This window comes from Nyctibius grandis, chromosome 8 (assembly GCF_013368605.1).
Source record: "Nyctibius grandis isolate bNycGra1 chromosome 8, bNycGra1.pri, whole genome shotgun sequence".
NCBI classification, from domain to species: Eukaryota; Metazoa; Chordata; class Aves; order Nyctibiiformes; family Nyctibiidae; genus Nyctibius; species Nyctibius grandis.
The window spans coordinates 32,571,930-32,591,148 of record NC_090665.1 but is presented as its reverse complement, the minus strand read 5'-3'; the positions used below and the strand labels follow the sequence as shown (position 1 = coordinate 32,591,148).

The 19,219-nt window shown below is 39.6% G+C and overlaps 1 protein-coding gene across 5 annotated transcripts in view; it reads left to right on the top strand.

Annotated features, from left to right (window-relative positions):
* The first annotated feature begins 366 nt into the window (after positions 1 to 366).
* Positions 367 to 19,219, top strand: part of PKN2 (protein kinase N2) — a 57,701-nt gene continuing 38,848 nt past the window's right edge. For 2 of the 5 annotated variants that reach the window (XR_011048628.1, XM_068406124.1), the window contains exon 1: positions 367 to 652. Coding sequence is in view for 2 of the 5 variants with exons in the window: in XM_068406124.1 (XP_068262225.1) it covers positions 605 to 652 (48 nt within the window). In the remaining 3 variants the exon portion in view is untranslated. Of the gene's footprint in view, positions 653 to 3,812; positions 3,832 to 14,585; positions 14,678 to 15,093; positions 15,117 to 19,219 lie in introns of those variants that run through there. The other 3 variants (XM_068406125.1, XM_068406127.1, XM_068406126.1) reach the window with 3 other exon arrangements.

Below are 19,219 nucleotides of genomic sequence, written 5' to 3'. Positions count from 1 at the left end.
TACTGAAGGGGGAAGCGCCGCCAGGGGAGCGCGGCGACACGGGAGGAAGGCGGCGAGGAGGCCGAGGGGCTGAGGGGACCGAGGGGGCTGAGGCGCGCGCGCCCCCTCTCCCGCCTCCCGGCCAGGCCGCGCTCCGCGCCTCGCTGCCCGCGGGGGGGCGGGGGCGGGCTGCCGGCGGCCTCCAGGGAGCCCGCGCTTCCTCCCCCCCGACACACACACCATCACGTGCTCCGGGAGCCGGAAAGCAGCGACGCTTTTGCGACAGGGTGACAGCCAAATGGTGCGACATCCGCGGCGGCCGCAGGAGCAGCAGCCGCGGCGGCCGAGCGCTGCCAGGGCCGAGCGCCGCGCCTGGGCGGGGGAGCGCACCGCGGCCCGGCGGGGACCGCACCGCACCGCGCCTCAGCGCCCGGCGCGACCCCCATGAGAGCAGGGGGGCGGCAGCAGCCCCTCCCGCGTCCCCCTGCTTGCCCGCCTGAGCACGGAGCGCTCCCCCCACCCCCGATGCGCCCTTAGTCCCGGCCCCGGACCCGCCTCCCTCGCTCCCCTCCCCGCCGGCGGCGGCGGCAGCAGCGTCCAGGTGCGGACTTCAAACCCCAGCGCAATGGCGTCCAACGCGGCCGAGAGGGAGATCCTCTTCACCGAGCTCCAGGTACGCGGTGGCGGCGTCCCCCCGGGGCGCCGCCCCAGCCCTGCGCCGCTCCCCTCCCTCACAGGGAGGATGGAGCCGCCGCCGCGCCCCGCTGCCCCCTGCCCGCCGCTCGGCGCGGCGCGGGGCGCCCACCCCACCCCACCCCACCGCGGGGAGGCGGCGGCGGAAGCCCGTGCCCACCCCAGGCCTCTTCCCGCTGCTCTCCCCCGGGAGCGGAGGCGCCGCCGCCCGGTCATGGCCCCACCCCGCTGCCGACCGCGACCCGCTTTTGTCTGCTCTCGGTTCCCTCCTTCCCCCCGCCGAGCGGCCGCGTCTCTCCGGCAGGGCCTGCCCCGGGCCGCGCCCCCCGCCCCGGCCGCGGCCCCGCCGGCTGGGGAGCGCCTTCCGCCAGCGCGGAGGCTGCCCGCTCCCGCGGCGGCGGCTGGTAGCGCTCGCCCCCGCCCGCCGCCGCCCCGGGCACGGCGCTCGTCAGGGCTCGGGCCGGAGGGGCTCCCGGTAGCCGCCCCACCGGCTGCGTCAGGGTCAAGCAGAGAGCTTTTCTCCTGTACATGGCACCGCTCAGGAGTCGGAGCAGCTTCCTTTATGTAGGCCTTGACCTCGGAGCCTGTGAAGTGGAGAAAATGGGCCGACTAACGTTACTTGTCACACGGCAAGGGTTCTTGTCACTCCAAAAAAACCTCCCAAACAACCCCCCAACACTGGAAAAGGTCCGGAAAACTCAAGGGTTGGTTGTTTCCATCTCTGTAGTTTGACCAGTTTTGGTTGCCCGTGCAACTGTTACTTTTCTGCTCGTCAGCCACAGGGTTAGATGCAATTCGGTAGCTTCACTTTTGTGCTCTTATCTTTAAATGTCAGCTCAACCTGCTAGATCTTCCGCTTCCTTGTCCAAAAGAAAGCTTGCTTTTTTTCTCTTCTCTTTTTTTTTTTTTTTTTTTTTAAATATACACCACTAAATCTATGCCGGTTGTTATGGTTAACCAGGCAAAGAATGTGTCTCTGAATTTATTAGTTGGACAATTAGCTGAAGTAAGAAACCCATAAATGGAAAGCATTGAATTTAATGTTCGAATGGAAATTAGAAAGGTATGCTTTTTTAAAGGAGAAATTTTATTTCCTAAGTGCTGTTAAATTCTCCTGTAGTTTTAAATGTTAGTGATGTGCTCACTAGAGTAACAAAGGAAAAGAAGGCACAACAGCGATGTAGCAGTCTACTTAATATTGTGGCACATGAGATGGCTGAAGGCTAAGAATCCATCTAAAATGCTGAACTTTAATCAGTGGCTCGTAAGTGTCTAGGAAGAATCGCTATGTTAATACCAACTTGATACAATGATATATAAGCTGGTAAACCTGTTTGAAGTGGTGAGCTGTGTGAATAAGTAACTACGGTAGTGTTACAGGTAAGCTAAATGGAAGCAGAATTTCTATAGAAGTACTGAGAGTGGGCTTTGGATTAATTTAAACAGAAATGAGTGGGTTTTTTTGTTGGGGGGGACTTTTTGTTGTTGGGGGGGTTTGGTTTGGGGTTTTTTTCCTTGGAAGATGAGACTGACAGTGATACTAATTAAAAAAAAAAAAACAAAACCAACAAAACAGGATGGATTAGATCGTTTGGTTGCACTGTCTCTTCCATTATATGTGGTAACTTCTGTATTGATAAATACAGTTCTTTGGGCAAGACAGAAAAGTTACAAAGTTAATGTGGAAATCCCAGTGTGGTTTAAGCTTTGTAAACTGTTAACTTTTAGGTATTTTTTAAAAGGAACTTCCATATCAGGAAGAACCACTTTAAAGGTGGTGTTTTGTTTGCAGTGGCATATATTAGCAGTAGAATGCAAAGGCATCAGTATCATTTTGGGGGGGGAATTCTTCAAAACAAATTACTTTTACTATACTTGTGCGTAAAAGCTAGTTTAGTAGCATGCTCCCAAAGTAAAGGGAACTACAGTGAAGTGTGAGATACGCCATTTCGGTCATGTTTCTTCAGGAGGAAACTTCCTCAATCTGAAGAACTCTAACTTTAAAAGTGCTTATATGTAAAATGGGCTTTTACTTGCTTATTGCAATCTTGCGCAGAAAGATGAGGAAGTTGTAGAATGCGTGGCTACTGTAAAGGTTGAAAGTGTCACATAGCTGGGTTGATCTAGATCACGAACAATATGTGGTTTAGATGTTTTGCTAATACTCGTGAAAACCTACTGAAAACAAGCTAAGCCCAGTGTTAATCCCAAGCTTGATCCTGACATGGAATCTAAAGTGAGTATCAGTCAGTGATCAATCTAACACATTGCTTATTGATATTGTACTGCATGCACTTGGTTACGATGGCCCTGCATACTCCGGCGTGCTGTACGTGGTTAACTGTTAGGTTTGGGTGAAGTCAATAAAAGTGGACCAGTAGTCACGAATCGATTGAACTCTCCTGATATAAAGATTGGCAAACTTTCACAACTACTGACTAACAGGATGTGAAGTGAGTTCTGAGAAAATATTAAAAACAAAAGAGCAAAATAACTAACTGCTAAGAAGAAAGTGGTAAAACAGAGATGTAGTATACGTACTTGTTTCAATGTCTACTGGGTTTAATTAAATAGGCCTTAGATCACACCTCTCATAGTGACAGTTTTAGACTTAAAAAAAGTGACTCTGTATCTGGTAGAGTGATTTCTTAAAAACCTCTGCTAGCAGATATCCACTAGATATTTCTGTCTTGCTTTTTCCACAAAATATTTTCTCCAATTCTTCTATATATTACTTGAAACAATTCACAGACAGTTAATAGGATGTGGAAAGTACCGCTTGCTTCTAAGCAAGTTTTCACGTAAGTTTGTTCAAGGTGAAAAATGCAACACTTATTCCTCGGTATTTAGCAAATGCATAGTACAAAATAAACTTGGCAGCAAATGAATCCTCTTTTTAGTTTGTTCTGTTTAGTAGCTTCACCAGCAAAATAATTACCTGATTACCAAAGATTGAAAGATTACGTAAAGCCAGCTTACCTTTTTACCTCCTTTTATCTCCAGTACAGGTTCTTTTGTGTGAGGGGGAAGGAGCTTGAGTAAGAACCAGTATTGCTGATGTTGCCTTCCCTTCCAAAATTCTGCTGTCTTTCTCTGGGCTTGCATCCTTTTAGAACTTTGTCCGGCAGGTAAACTAGCCTCTCCAGTGCTTGCTTTCAGGTGAATTGCACTGCCTTTAACTCTTTGCTTCCTGGTGGAAGTGGCAACTGTTTCCTCATGAAATTAAACTTTAATTTATGATGCTGTAGGCTGTTAAATAAGGCATCCATGAAATAAAATCTTCTAAGTTTTATAAGAAAAAAAATTTTTTTTAAAAAAATCATTTAATTAAAAAAAAAACGGTTTTGTGAGGTAGTGTGTATTTCCAAAGATGTTCTTGGCGGTAATGATAGATGTCAGCATAGTAAGTTGATATCACTGGGGTAACAGAAATTATTACTTTGAGTATTTAAATGAAGCTATTGTGTGTGCAAACTGATTGCACTTTTGTACTTCTAGGTGTTCTCTACTACTTCTTTTCTAGACAGTAATGTAAATGTTTTAAACTTTAGACTTTTCTCATTAATGTTATAGGCTTTATTTTAAGAAAATTTTTGGTTCACTCAAAATTGTGCTTCCAAAACAATACATTTTATCGCCAGGAAAAAAAGTATATTACTTGGTTTTATTTGCTTAAATGAAATTGTTTGGTCAAGATAGAGAACTTGGGCTATGCCCTAAAGTAAATAAGCATGTAACAGACCCTCATTTGCTTCAACTGGGAGTGTTAAAGGCTCTACTTGGAATGAGTTTTTCAAACTCTGCCATAATACATATTTCTAAAATTACAAAATGTTGGCAAAAATATCTTTATTTCTGTATTGGTCAGAATAAAGGGATTTTTTAAATGGGTATTTTGTTTTAATGGAAGCCCATGTCATCTAATTTCGTAAGATGCTGTACTTGGGGATCTTAAAGCATAAATTTCAGGACAGGATCATGTTTAAAGGCCATTGGTAACTTTTTTTTTTTTAAGTAGTGATGATCAGTACCACAACTGAAATATATGTAAATTATGCTTACACGATGGCACATCCAGTATAGTTTTGAGTTTGTTTCATTTTTCCGTTTCATATCTGGGACAAGAATATTAATTGAAAAATGCCCAGTATTTTGTTAGCCTGCATGATATAAATTGGACAGCTGAGTCTTAGGTTACACAACTATGTTTTGTATATAAATGTATATAAAGTTAGGCACTTGTACCTCGCCGTGTTGGGTTAAACTACTAGATGGGACTCTGAAGACCTGCATTTCATTCCTGACTGCTCTGCTCTCAGCTAGGTGACATTAGGCAGATGACTTTGCTTACTCATGTCTCAGTTTCCCCATCTTTAGAATAGAGGTAATGCTGCTTGCTTTTTTTAGAGATAAAAAGTACTGAGTATTTATTATTAGCTGTGCTCAAGTGCCTAAAGACACCTTGAAAAGGTACAAGTAACCTAATTAATCTGTTTTGAACAGACATCGTAATTAGGCTGAACACTCAGCCGTATGACTGCCTTCAAATACTGTTCAGCTAGGACAGATTAGCCTGAAATAATTTTTTATTACTATTGTTTCTTCAGAACAAGAAAATGTCACTTTCAAGTGAAAATATCCTGAACTAGTCTACTGCAGTTTAGACATGAGAATGTGTGTATAGCTGCTTGGGACTTCTCAGGTCCCTACAAATGAGAACCAAATTCCAGAACTTGGTGGATTTAGGGAAGCACTCCAGTTTTTTTCCATTTGTGGATATATATTACCCTTTAAACAGTACTCTGTTCAAAACCTGTATTAGTAAAATATACATCCTGTTCTCAGTGGAACATAAACAGTCCTTAAAATACCTTTAGGTGGGTGCATGGGTGGGGGTTTTGGGTTTGTTTTGGTTTGTTTTTTTTTTTCTATCTTCTGAATTCTGTCCATCTGCCTGTTAACATAGGAACTTGTATATGATGTAGACTTGTATACATTTGACTGACTTTTCTTTGTCAGAGCAGATGTCTTTCTAAGACCCAGATCTGTTATTTTAACTCAAGGTAAATTATTAGTGATGGCTAATAGAAAAGTATATTTAGTTACAGTATGTGTAACAGCTCTGCTGGAACAGTTTTATACCTTGTAAATGGTCATTCATTACAATGTAACCTAAAATCTGTAGTAGAATAACTAGATAAACATTCCCTTTACATTGGGAAATGGTGATTTAAGGGCTTAATGATAGGATTAAGAATCTCTTCATCAATGTCTCAGTGCTTTGCTGAATTAGAGATTAAGACATTACATGGCCTCTACTTAGACTGGAGTAACAAAGCCTTATGGTGTGGTACATGCAGCATGACGGTCTCAGTCTGCTTTTTGGTTTTGCGTTTCCTAGAAATCACTTGTACAACTGGTACAAATTGGTTGATGGTAGGCTTTTTGTTTGGTTGGTTTGGTTTTTTTTTTTACTCTACGTGGATCCAGTAAGTGAATGGGTTCAGGAATGGACTGAGCTGAAGTATCTCTCATGAGATACTGCTCTGTAGCATGGGCAAAGCATTTGTATGGTACTTTGAATCTGTAATTATTAATGCTTGGTCTGCAATTCCTAGCACAAGCAAAATAACTTCTTTGCTAGTGTTTGGGGAGGGGAGCGTGTTTTGTTTTTAAAGAAAAGAGGTTTATGTTGTAGGATCCGATCCGTGACTGCTGTTACTTTGAGATACGATTCGGAAGTACTACCTTGAAACAGAAACCAGTAGTGCCATTAGTTAACAAAATGCTTTGGGCTTGTCCTTACAGTAACATTCTATCTGATTAGTTTGTTTATTTGAACTGCAGCAATATAATTATGTCACAGTGACACAAGTCCACACCATTTTTGTTACTGCCATTTTGCAGTTACTGATTACTTACTACGTTTGACAGCTCACCAGTGAATTGAACGACTTGCATGGCAGTCTGGGCATGCATCCTATGGAGCAAAGTTCTGCACTGTGGGTTTTCTCGTGGTGCTTTGTGGGGTACTTTCCCAAACCTTCGGGAATTCTGACCGTGTGTCAAACTAACACGGTTTTGTGGCATCCATCATCTTTGCCAGTGCAACTTCTGGCAGCTGGCGAGGAGGATATAGCTGAGTTCTGTGGTGAGCAGGGACAATACGAACAGGATAGTCGTGTGCCGTTGCAGGCTTGTGTTCAGCTAAGTGGACTAGCTCTGCTGGCAATTCTGCTGCTGTTGTGCTGTGGGTAATACAAGAGGCTGAAATCAAGCTATTCAGGCTAATGCATTTAACTTCACAAACAGGGTAAGTTGGGAGAGTTCACGTGATCAGGTACCATGGCTCAGTTGTGGGACCACCAACTGTGGGTGGTGGTGATCTGATTGTTTTTTAAGAGTAGGCCACACCTTCTGTTTTTCTTGCTATTAGATATAGATGCAGGTTCCTATCCTGTATATCAACATTATGCCCACTTTGGCTGTAGTTCCTGTTTGCTGCTACAGTGGTGTACAGAGCACTTCTGGAGTGGATGCACCGTGTCGGCAAAGCTGTGCTCTCATCGGTGTAGTGTATCGCTTCTGCTGGGTAACCAGGGGAAAAACCCAGGAATATTGGCATGAGTGTAGTTTTGCTAGCACAACTGCATCTATATTAAAGGCCTATGTTATTTTATTATAGATATATATGTAGCTATCAGGTACCAAATAAGAAATGATTGGCTGGGAAGGGCTGGGCTGGGCTATGAAAGGTTAATATATGCAGATTTTTCCTGTTCTTTTTTTTGTGCCGTAAAGAAAGGTTGATGTATGGCAGGACCCAGGGCAGGTTTGCTCTGGCCTATTATGCAAATCAGGAAAACTGGGCTATGTTGGTAAAAACCTTAATGTGGACATGACTAAATTAGTTAGCTTTTTCTGCCTCCAATTCCTGTGGATTTCTTTAAGCCTTATTTTCTTCATTGGAGATGTATTGGTTTTTAAATGACACAGAATTTCTGACTTGTTCTCTAAATAACTACAGATCAGAGAGCTTGAATCAGAAGCTTATACTATCTGTTTCATCTCTGTAGTGTTATGTATGGTAGTCCCGTGCTGAAGCAAACTGTTTTTTCTGTTGGGGTTTTTCAAACATTTGCTATCTCACAACATGGTAGCAGGGCTCATAGATTTTAAGTTTCCATTAAACACAAGAACATGTTAACCTGAAAATGAAAGTAGCAGAACTGGTGCTGTTTGTGTTGAGAAGAACCAGGTGGGGACCTTACCACTAACTTTCCACAATCGTTATTAGAGTGTCACAAAATATAATAGGTGGCAGATCTATAGCCAGGAGAAGGCATAATTAAATCTGCAATACCAAGGTACTAATAGATTGTATCAAAGTTCTGAGATAAATCACAGGGGTAATGTGGGGCTCTGTCTGCTAGCGTGATAGAAACACTTGCAAGCAGATCCGGTCAGAAACGAGAACTTCTCATGTGGATTACTACAACAGTAGTAGTTTTCTGAATTAGTGCTGGGCCTTAAACCCGGAGAATATTGCTCAACTCTTGGAATGTAAGGGCTGATACACCTTTTTTTGTTATCTTGTAAAATTTAATACTCAAAGCACTTCAAGATCACCATCATGTACAATTTCTTTATGAAATTTAAAAATAAAATACATGTACATCAACTTAATAAGTACATATGTAACATCCTTCTGTGTATTCAGATTTGTTAGACTATTGAAATAAATAGGTTATTAAAAGGAATAAGAGCTAATAGTAAGTGTAATTGTTATTTACGTGATTTGGAAATAGTACTTGCAAATAATCGTGGTGCATAGTTGTTCTGAAATTATTTTTCTATCTATCCGTATGTATGTACATAAATTTTTTTACATATACAAACTTCATGTAACTTTTGAGGAGAAATTGAGAGTTGGTGATTAAAAGAAGCAGGAAAAAAGTCCTCTTTTTTTATTTTAAAGTCCCAAATACAGGCTGCCTAATTAAACAGGAAATAGTATTAATGATATGGTTTAGTATATCACTGGCACTATAGTTTGCTTATGAACTTGGGAATTTTAACATCTATTTTTGAAAATTGTCAAAAGGTATATTCAGTTTGTGTTTTTGTTGCAGATCACTAAGACGCAAGGCAGGTTTGTGATGTAAATTTGTAAATTTACATCAAATATGTAAAGGGCAAGTGTCATGAGGATGGAGCCAGGCTCTTCTCAGTGACATCCATTGACAGGACAAGGGGCAACGGTTGCAAGCTGGAACACAGGACGTTCCACATAAATATGAGAAAAAACTTCTTTACGGTGAGGGTGACCGAACACAGGAACAGGCTGCCCAGAGAGGTTGTGGAGTCTCCTTCTCTGGAGACATTCAAAACCCACCTGGACGCGTTCCTGTGTGACGTGACCTAGGTAATCCTGCTCTGGCAGGGGGATTGGACTAGATGATCTTTCGAAGTCCCTTCCAATCCCTAACATTCTGTGATTCTGTGAAATTTAGGATGGAAAAGTTGTAGTTGGTTCATTGACCATGCCATGTACTGGAACGGGAAGCTTTGCCCGTACAGACTTGAGGCTGTTGTTCAAAGAAAGTGTCAGACCTTGTCAGCTGCTCCTGCTGCTGAAAATGAGTATGTGCCATGTTGTGTTGCTTTACATTTGTGCAGACAGCTATATGGTGAACAGCTTTTGTTGTTAGTTTTGTTTTGATGGGGGTTTTTTTCCCCTAAATTAGTTTTCAGCCAGATCATATTCACAATCCACTTCACTGTGTGGCCATATAAAGGTTTGTACTGGCATATATCAGCAAATGGTCTGGGGCAGGAACAAACTGTTAGGGGAGGTCAGGACTGCTGGTTCTTCAGGGAGCTTTTTTTTTGCCTGCAAAGCTGGTTTATGCAGTAAAATGTTTATCGGATTACAGGCTGAGATTTACTCTCATGTATGTGTCTTTGAGCTAGGGATTGTGAAAAGAGTCCAATTCTGCTGCAGATGAATATACAGATAACGAACAGTCCATGCACTGTCTATGGCAGTTCTTCCTTAGCTTCGCATTCTTCAAGCGGGAGGTCTCATAATATGCTACATGTGACAGTAAAGAACAGTTTGTCTGAAAAAGCATTGAAAATAGAATTGTTTTGGACGTTATGCGTGGATGGAAGATGTAGTTTCATTTAGTTTGATGACGAACGTTGAGAACAGTCTTAAGGTTTTGTAGCAGTACGCTAGGCGAATGTGGGGATGTGACCACAACTTTATTTGCTAGCTTTCAAAAGTTGCTGTTAAACCTTTTACACACTCAAAGCAAGGAGTGGTTCTGAAAAATCTTGAGTCTTTTTGCTATTTCTCTTAAGTGAAAGAAAAAGTGAGCATGCAATTGAAACAGATGGGATCGGGTTTTGGAGTGAAGACAACTTAGTGTGCAAATAGTAATATAAAATTACTGTCCATAAAGATAATGAAAAGTGTGAAGTATTACAGTTTGGTATTAATACATTTGTCAGTTATTGAATAGTTCGATAACTGTGAGCCATTTGAATATTTAGTAGGAAAAAACCCCAAATAATGATGAGTTGAATGTTTGCAACAACAGAATACCTCTTAATGGTCACATGAGCATCAACTTAGAGGACTTTGAGCTACTGTGTAGAAGATTGATGCTGTATTTCAGAGGTCTAGCCAAATTTGGGGGGGAAAAAAGGCCTGAAAATATGGTGCAGAAGTAACAAACTTGAGGTAACAAAGTGAATAAATGTTTTCAAAGTTCTCATGGTGTTGAACTCATTTTCAGAATCACAATTCTTTCTCCTTCTCCTTGTATACATTGACAAGCTCTGAGTGTGTTATCTTCATGACTCAGCTATGCCATTAGAATCTGGGACTTTTTTTTTTCTTTTTAATTTGTACTGTTGGGGTGAAGGATTATATTTAGAATAAACAAGGAGAGTGTTTTTGGTGATTACAGATGTTCCAAAGCTCTCTACTAACAACTGGCTTATTTCTGTTACGTGGGCAAGAAACTTTATGCCAGTCCTTAGATAAATGGAAAAAACTTGCTTAGTTCTGTTCTTCTTCCTACTTTTCTTATTTCTCTAATGCAGTAAGAGGAACATAACCCCTTTATGATTTTAGGACTTACACAGTTTACTTCACTTAGGTTATTAGCTATGAGATTGAAATTGCTCTTTCATCATTGTGATGCATATTATCTTATCACTTGGATTTTTAAGAAATGTAAGTCCAAAAGCCTCCAAAACTATTCTTGAGAATTTAGGAGGAATGCATATTGACTGTGCAGCCTGTTGCTTTTTATGAGCATAATATGTAAAACCATCCACTGCTTTTCTACTTCATGTGTGTGTTTATATGGGAAGACTTTGCAAAACAATTAAGTGGAATGTGTTTTAAAAGGATGTTCCCTTTATAGACAGATCTGCATATCGACAAGATTATTTCTTCCCTAATTCTCAAATCATGTAGGCTAAAATTATAAGACATTATGACAAAGAAGTGTCAGCTTTTTGTAAAAATAAAAGATCAAAGTACATTGTTATCCTCTGGAGTTGTAAGGATGTATGCTGCTTACAACCTGTCCGGAGCACGTGAGGAACTACGTGGGCGTAATGGGGTGGGGAGACAGAATACAGTAAATTAGATTCTAGCAAAAGGTTATAGAAGACAGAGTCAGACTGAAGGCGGCATTTCAAAGACTTGTATTGAAAAGTACCAAAATAAGCATACTACAGATCTACAGAACGTTTTAAAGTCAGCAAGGCCTTTTTGTAGGACATGTTCTAAACTTAGTGGCAGCAGTAGAAAAGTAAAAGTACTGTAAATCGTACATGCCTGACTACTAGTGTGGCATTCTTGAACTGCTGCCCATTTAGGACTCTGCAATCTCCTTTAATGGAAGCATGTTTTCTTCAATATTTGAGTTTGTTTATTGCTTATTTATAAGCTCATATGAAGCTGGTGTTTTAGGCTGAGAAGGGCTAGATGTTAGAAGTTATCATTTGCAAATTATAATATCAGTATAATCAGAGATCCTCAGGAAGATTATTTGCATTTTGTTCTTGAAACTTAACCCGTTATTTAATGATTTTTCCTCAAGTTGCTAGGATTTTTGTCTTCAGTCTCTCCTCTCCTGAAGAGATGGAAACATGAGATTTTGAAATTTAAAACAGATAGTACTTTAACATTATAACAAAACAATTTATTTCAGAGGGACTTTTTAATTGTTGTTCTCTACTTATTCATACCAGTTAGTCTGAGTCAAACTAAGTATTCTTCAGTTGGGGGAAAAATGTAATCAGTTTTAACTGTTCATCTTTATCAAGTTGGTTCAAATATAATTCCTCACCACATAAGCCACTTCACAAAGTAATATCTAAATCTGACTTCTTTTCATTTTGTATGTGCACTTTTCAAATATAATGAGTATCTATGGCAAAGTACTTGGCATTCAGCAGCAGCTAATTTTTGTTTTGGGGGGCAGACTCCTTTCTTGAATTCTGCCTTTTATTGTAACATACTGCAAAATGCAGAAACAATTTACGATAGTTTAAATGCTTTAGAAATTGGTGTTCACCTGTATTAGGATTCTGTGAGAGTAAGTGAATGTATTCTCAAGCTCTAATTAAACTAATTCTAACAGATTTAAAAAAAAAAAGTGCAGGAGGAAAAAACATCGGTCTACCGTAGACTCAGTATCATCTATTTTTCAGGTTAGCAGCCAGCACTAATATTAAAGTGTTCCTTTTTGAAGTGGGGTTTTGTTTTGTTTTGTTTTTTGATGGGAGTAACTCAGTGACACAGTTGGGGCAGCAGCTGCCGTGCACGTGGGAATTGGTTTCTTTGACTCCAGTTTGATTCTTGAACCAGATGACCTTGGGTATGAAGGAAAGGCAAGGGAGATGCAAGTTCTGCAAGTGGTCTCCCATTTTCGTAACTCTTTCCTTTCTATAATAGACAATACTGTTTTGGATTTGAAAGTAACATTTCGTTTCTTTAATATTTGTCTGCCTTCCCGTCTGTTGCATTTACTTGAATTAATTTACTGTCACTTCAAGGTTTATACGGTACAAGTAAACAGATTTTTAAAATTTAACTACAGACAGCCATATTCTGCATTTATTCACATATTTTCTAAACTATGCAGTTGAATTTTCTTCTTGATTTGCATCTAGCATATAATATTTTCTGTATATTTCTTTCACTAATTTTTGTATTGCACTTTGCTAACCATATATGTTGAAAATGTCAGAAATTTTTAATTACTATTATGAATTTTTCCACTGTTACGAAATAAGCTGTCTACTGTCCCGAAGTATTTAAGTGTTTCTTTATCACGATGAATATACTTGAAGTGGTCAAGTACATCTACTGGGAATTCCTGCAAGTCTGAGTTACAGCAGCAATGAGCATTTTGGTGGCATATACTGGGAATGATCAGAGATGCCACTTTCTCTCTCAGGAGAAGGGAAGGGCTGGCTGTGGTTCTGGCATCTTCACAAAATGGGGAGAACCTGTGTCCAGGCAGAAGCATTGGCTGTACCCCAGAATGTTTATAATAATGCCAGTTCGTTGTGTCCTGGCTAGGTAAAACAGTGGGAAGGGTGTGAAAAAGAAACCAGTAACGCTCAGAGAGGTCAGAGCAGTGTACAGTTGAGAAGGATGCTAGCCTGAGCTAAATATAGTATCTTATTTTGGAAGATGGTGTAGACAGAATGAGACTGTACTTTATTTTTGTGTAGTTTAATTTCTTTTTTTATTATGGAGACTGCTTTTTATTTTTCTTCTGTGACTCTTGACATCTTTAATAGAATGCTTGAGAGAGCCTCAAAACACGCACACACATGTCCCCCCACCACACTACCTCCCCTTCAAATACAGCTAGTAAATAGCCACAACCTCCTACGATGTCAGTTTCTGTCAGAATATACTGGTCTCTTTGATTGAGTAGAAGTCTTCCTGCTGGCACTTTTCAGACAAAAGTTAGTTTGTATATTTTTGTCTCCTAAAGATGACATGCTGTAGATTAGATATCTCATTATAGAGGAATACATAGTAGATACTCTTGGGAATGCAACAGGTTAAACTTCAACCATAAATAGCTTCTGACTGTAGTCATTTCTTTCTTTAGCTTAAAGGACTTCATCATGAAGGTTTTGCTGAATGTCATATCTAGAGTATTTTTTGTAGCTCTTGGTTATTAATAAAGCAGAATATTCTACTTCTATTTACCATATTTTTCATGCTACAGTTTCGATTACTAACTAAAGGCTTTCTCAGGCTGCTAACTAAAATGCTTCTGAACTGGAATGAAGTGGAAAACTTTTAACCTTGAAGAAGAATGTCTTGGAAGTTATGAGCATATCAAAATCAGTTACACTGGAATATTGGCAACAAATTGTCCTAGAACATTTTTTAAAATTGTGTGTGTGGAAACTACTGTGCATATATGCCCTGTAAAATAGAGTGAGGCTTTTAATATTAAAAAATGTATCAGTTTAGGATAAACAGAGGTTAAATACCACGTTCAAGATTCCACTCACGTGATTGGTGCTGGAAAACACACAGAATGCATGTGTAATCTTACCCACTCTGAAAAAGGAAGGGCATTGAAATCACGAACAAGTATGCCTCATTGTGGGCTTCCTGAGTACTCAGCAGTATAAAAAGCAACAAATCATTCCCTTAATTTAATGCAGTTTTGAGAACTTTTTGCCATTATTATGTAAACTTTGTTTTATAGCATATCCTTTAAGATTTACTTTTATAGGCACAGGTATACATGATGCATTGAAAAGCAGTTGGTTTATGCTGCTTTATTTCTGTTATGTTACAGGTCTCATTCGTGCATTGGTTATTTGGAAACTGATGCTTCCCATTTTCAATTTAGCTGATACTGAGACTGTGCTGGTAACACGAGCTGGATGGAAGAGTCCTACACAAGTATATATGCAAAATGGAAAACAGCTTACTTGGGAGATGGTACTGTGACTGAACATAATGAGTAAAACTTGTTAAATGAGCATTAAGAAATCCTTCAGCTAAAATCCTAGGCTTTTCCACACTTCTCACTGTCATCTTCATATAAATGTCAGAGGTTCATTTTGGGTTGTAAGAAGGTAGATTTGGATTACTGTACTGCAGGTCAGTGGGGGATCAGGGCTCCTAAAAACTAAGAAAATGTGGAAAGGTTTTAAAACCAAAACTTTAAGCGGGTTTGTATTTTGAAATGTAAAAGTATTAAGGATTTTTGTAGTTCACATAATCAGTAAGTGAAATAGCTGCCTCTTTTTCATGACTATTGCATATAGAGCAGTTATTTTCTTTTTGCTTGTGTTGTAGGTTAAGATGGGCTTCTGTTTCTTCATGACTTGTCTAATACCCGAGGAATTCTTAAATAGAAAATGGACATCAAGAGCCAGTGAGAAATTTCCTACCGTACTTTAAGGGTCAGAGAAAGACGAGTTGCAAAAACACTAGTCAAATGTATCACAGCATACATCAGTGATGCTCTGTAAAAGTCTCAGACAAATGGGGATGTGAAGTAATGCTTCTATAAATAACACTGTGTTCATCCATAAACTTTTACTGGAAAGGCATGGAATGAGATGCCTGCATCTCTGCAAGTGGAATTTTGGGTGTGGCAATACTTATCCCCAATAGTGAAAAGTGATCTTTTCTGACCACCTGTAAAGATGAGGAAAGGATTTAAGAAGGCTTTTCCATCCTTCTTCTGCTGCTGGAGATGAAAACAGGAGCAGTATTTCCAGCTGGTTGGAGTGTAGGGTGTGAACTGAAGTAACTTCAGATATAATAGCTAAAACTACTGTGAAAGAGTTCTCAATCCTGGAACTATGGTTCCTTGGTATAAATACAAATATACATCCCTTTCCTGTAAGAACAGATTCGGCTACCAAGCTGGGGAACCCACAGGCTGCAGTGAAGGCACTGTTACACAGTCCTAGAAAGCAAAAAAATCTGGTTCCTTCACCAAGATCTAGTATTTAGCCACTTGGCCTATTGCCTCATAAAACAGATGTTCGTATTATCTCTGATACGTATTGCTGCATTTATAATGTACAAAATAGTTGGCTGCTAAAGATGATGGCTTAATTAGAGTGGAATGTAGACTCTCAGCTCTTCCATTGGTTTTGCAATGGCTAAAAATAGCACCTCTAAAATATACTAAAGTTAAACGGGCTAGTATACCAGTTGTCTGTGCTGAAAGCTGGAATTGCCAGAAACAAAGATATTTTTTTTCAAATCAGAATTATCCATCCCAGAAATAGAGATTCTCATATATGGATCACTTTGTTGTGCTTTTCAGATTAAAGGAATTAGTGTGTTCTTCTTTAAGAGTGTCCTGACACTTGTATGTGTTATTGAGAAATTCCTGTTTACTAGCTGAGGATTTCTTTTACGTGATTTCAACGATTTAAGATTTTTAAGCTGCACTGAAAGAAGAGAGAAGTCCCAAATTGTACTGACTTGTTTTTGTAGTAAGGCGTTTTAGCATTCTTTTCCTGCAGTTTAGTTAAAACGTGTAACACTTTAAGTACCGCCACTTACAGATATGACAATAGCTGATACTGTAATTTGTGGATGAGCAGAATGGTCAACCTGTTGCATGATCTGAGATAGGCAATAATACCTTTTAATTAGGTAACAGTAGCTATTATCTAATTCATTTTTATCATAGTAGAAGAAAACCACCTTACAAGTGGGAGTGGACCTGTTTGTCATTAAGTATAATAACTGGGGTTTGGGTTCCTTGGGGTTTTACTTTGATATTTCTGCATAGTGATTAAAACTTCTTCACAAGCAGAAATTTAACCACGGATGTTTGTCTTAATGTTAACATTACAGCTGTTGAAAATGTGTAGTTGCAATGTTAACTTTACATTAAGGTAAGTATAGTTTTCGGATGCATGCCCAACAAACTATCACCTTTGTACAGTGGGCGTTGTGTTTGAGGAGGAGTTATCAAAGTCATAAGACGTGATTGTGACTCATGTCTCTTGACTGACCTTTTTACCATTGGAAATCTCTTCTACAAAATTAAATACCATATCCTATAGCTTGGATAATATAGTAGTATTTTTTCCCAACATCTTGAGCTATATGTATAATGTTATTCTGCTCTGAATGTTAGACAAAGTTAGGTAAATATTTTATATGAAAAAAACAATAAAAGTATTTCTATTGGGGTAACATAAAACAAAACTATACTAACTTTTTGTAGTAGCAGAAATGCTTTATTTTAGGTGTTTGCTTTAACACACACTTCAACAGATACCTTACTAGTTATGTTTTATTTGGGGAAAGGGAAGAGTGTTTCTTTCTTGTGGACAGGTTACTAGCTTCTGTACTACCAGTACTTAGAGGCAAGTTCTCCACACAACATTTGCATGGCCTTAGCTTTATCTTAAATAGTTCTGTTTCTTCAGTAAGTTATGTTGGACTTCAAGCATTTCGGAGTGGTAAAACAACTGCCTGCACCAAACTCGAGCTTAATGTAACTACAGAGAAGTCAATCAACTCAAACTGAGGCAAGTCTAGTGATAAGAATTTCTCTCAAAAAAACTTGTTTTAGTCTCTAGCAGTAATTCAAAATGAGTGCATTAATTTCTAAAATAAATGGATACCATGCATACCCATATGTAGTATTTGGCAAGAATATTAATAAAATACACTTTATTTTAAAAGTATATACTATGTATATTCAAGAAATAACTCTAGGCCATTAGGATGAAGTTGTTTATATATTTACAGGGTACAGAAAATTATAGATGTTCCCATGAAGAAAACAATAACTTTGTGTATATTTGAAAGTGTTTAAAATAATAAACAAACAAAACCCCAAAGCCTAAATCCCTTTCAATGCTTATTTTTGCTATCAATTTTAAAATTTAAGGGTTTTTTTTTTTCAAAGCAGCCTCAAACTGTCAAACACACAAAAATAGTAATTTCTCTGCTATTTACCAATCTTCACATTTTTATTTGTGTAATGGGATCTTAAGAATTTTTTCCCAAAGTATGTCTCAAAAGACGACTAAATTTTCCAGATTAAATTTAGAAAATGCAAAACTAGTTTGTGCATGGAATTCCTGTGTTGGCTGTAGGAGATATGACACACATGCGTGTCCATTTTCACTGCCCAGTCCAGTATGTTAAATGCACAGCTCCAGTTCAGAATCTGTCACTAAGGGACTTCTTTTCTTGAAATACATCGTGCTGCTTTGAACTTGCTTCTCTTTCATATATTGAACTGTCATTTAATCCAGCTGGTTTTCCTCATCTTTTGAACAGGAGTGTGTGCATTTATCAAATTATGAATACACGCTATGATAATGTTACAAGAATTAGATGAGAAATTATCATTTCAGTGTTTACTGCATGCATCTAGGTGAGGCTGCATTTCAGGGGGAATTACTTCAGTCTTCTGGGCACAGTTCTATGATACATCATTATTGAAGATACTTCCAGCATACAATATGGTATTAACAGCTCATAAAATTTTTTTCCCTGTATATTGAAAGAGCTCGTTTCTATTTTGGCATTTAATAGAGCTTCTACTACTGTGTGTGGTCTGCTTGAAACCATATTAATTATGTAAAATGCATTTTTCTTCTGAGTATGTGTTCAGCTTCTTTATCTTGTTATACTAACGCAGTTACTGTAGCATGACTGATAATCATTGGTACTTCACATGCACTTAAAAATAAGAAGCGAAATTAAAACTAAGACAGCAAGGTCTCATAGAGAATGGAGGAGCGGCGTTATTACAGGCATAACTTCCTATGCTGATCTTGTTCCTGGACACATGTAATAAAAGTTGTGACAGCAGGTCCCATTCATCGTAACAGGGGTTTGTGCTGTTTCTTTTGCATGTCTGAAACTAGAGAGGATAAGGTTTGTTTCCACTGTGCTGGGCTCCATTGGAATTTTTTGGCTGTGAGTACGAACTTGAAGTTATAGACAAAAGTTTGGAAACTGCCTAAGTGTCTGTACTGTGCACGTTGCCAGAATATCTGGTAACGCTTCTTGGATACTGTAGCCATCTGCTGATCTCAGATTCAGGTGCTCGTTGCTTGTGATGTGCCATAGCCTCCGTCAAGTCCTCGCGATCCCCTCACCTGATCGTGGGGATTTTCTTTCAATGTCATATTTCTTTGCAAGCCTCCTCGCAGGTCCTTCTCCTAGCATAAAACCATCAGGAGCTGCTACAATGAGAAGCAGCTGAAGGCAGCATTTCTTAAAATGTTTTCCTTCCTTTCCATGGTGAGGAAATCTCTCTCTCTTATGCAGCTTTCTATAATCGCTGTTGGCACAGCACTGCACGGGCACAACTTCCAGTTCTGTAAGCAAGTCTGTGCTGCTGTTGGAGCATCTTTTGGGGAGCATGCTCTTTGCGTTAGGAAACGCTGGCCTAATCAGGGATTGTTTGTGGCTACAAGCCTAGATGTTAGCAAGGGATCCCCAGGGAATTGTAATACCAGTTGAGGTGCAATGTTCTGGCTGAAG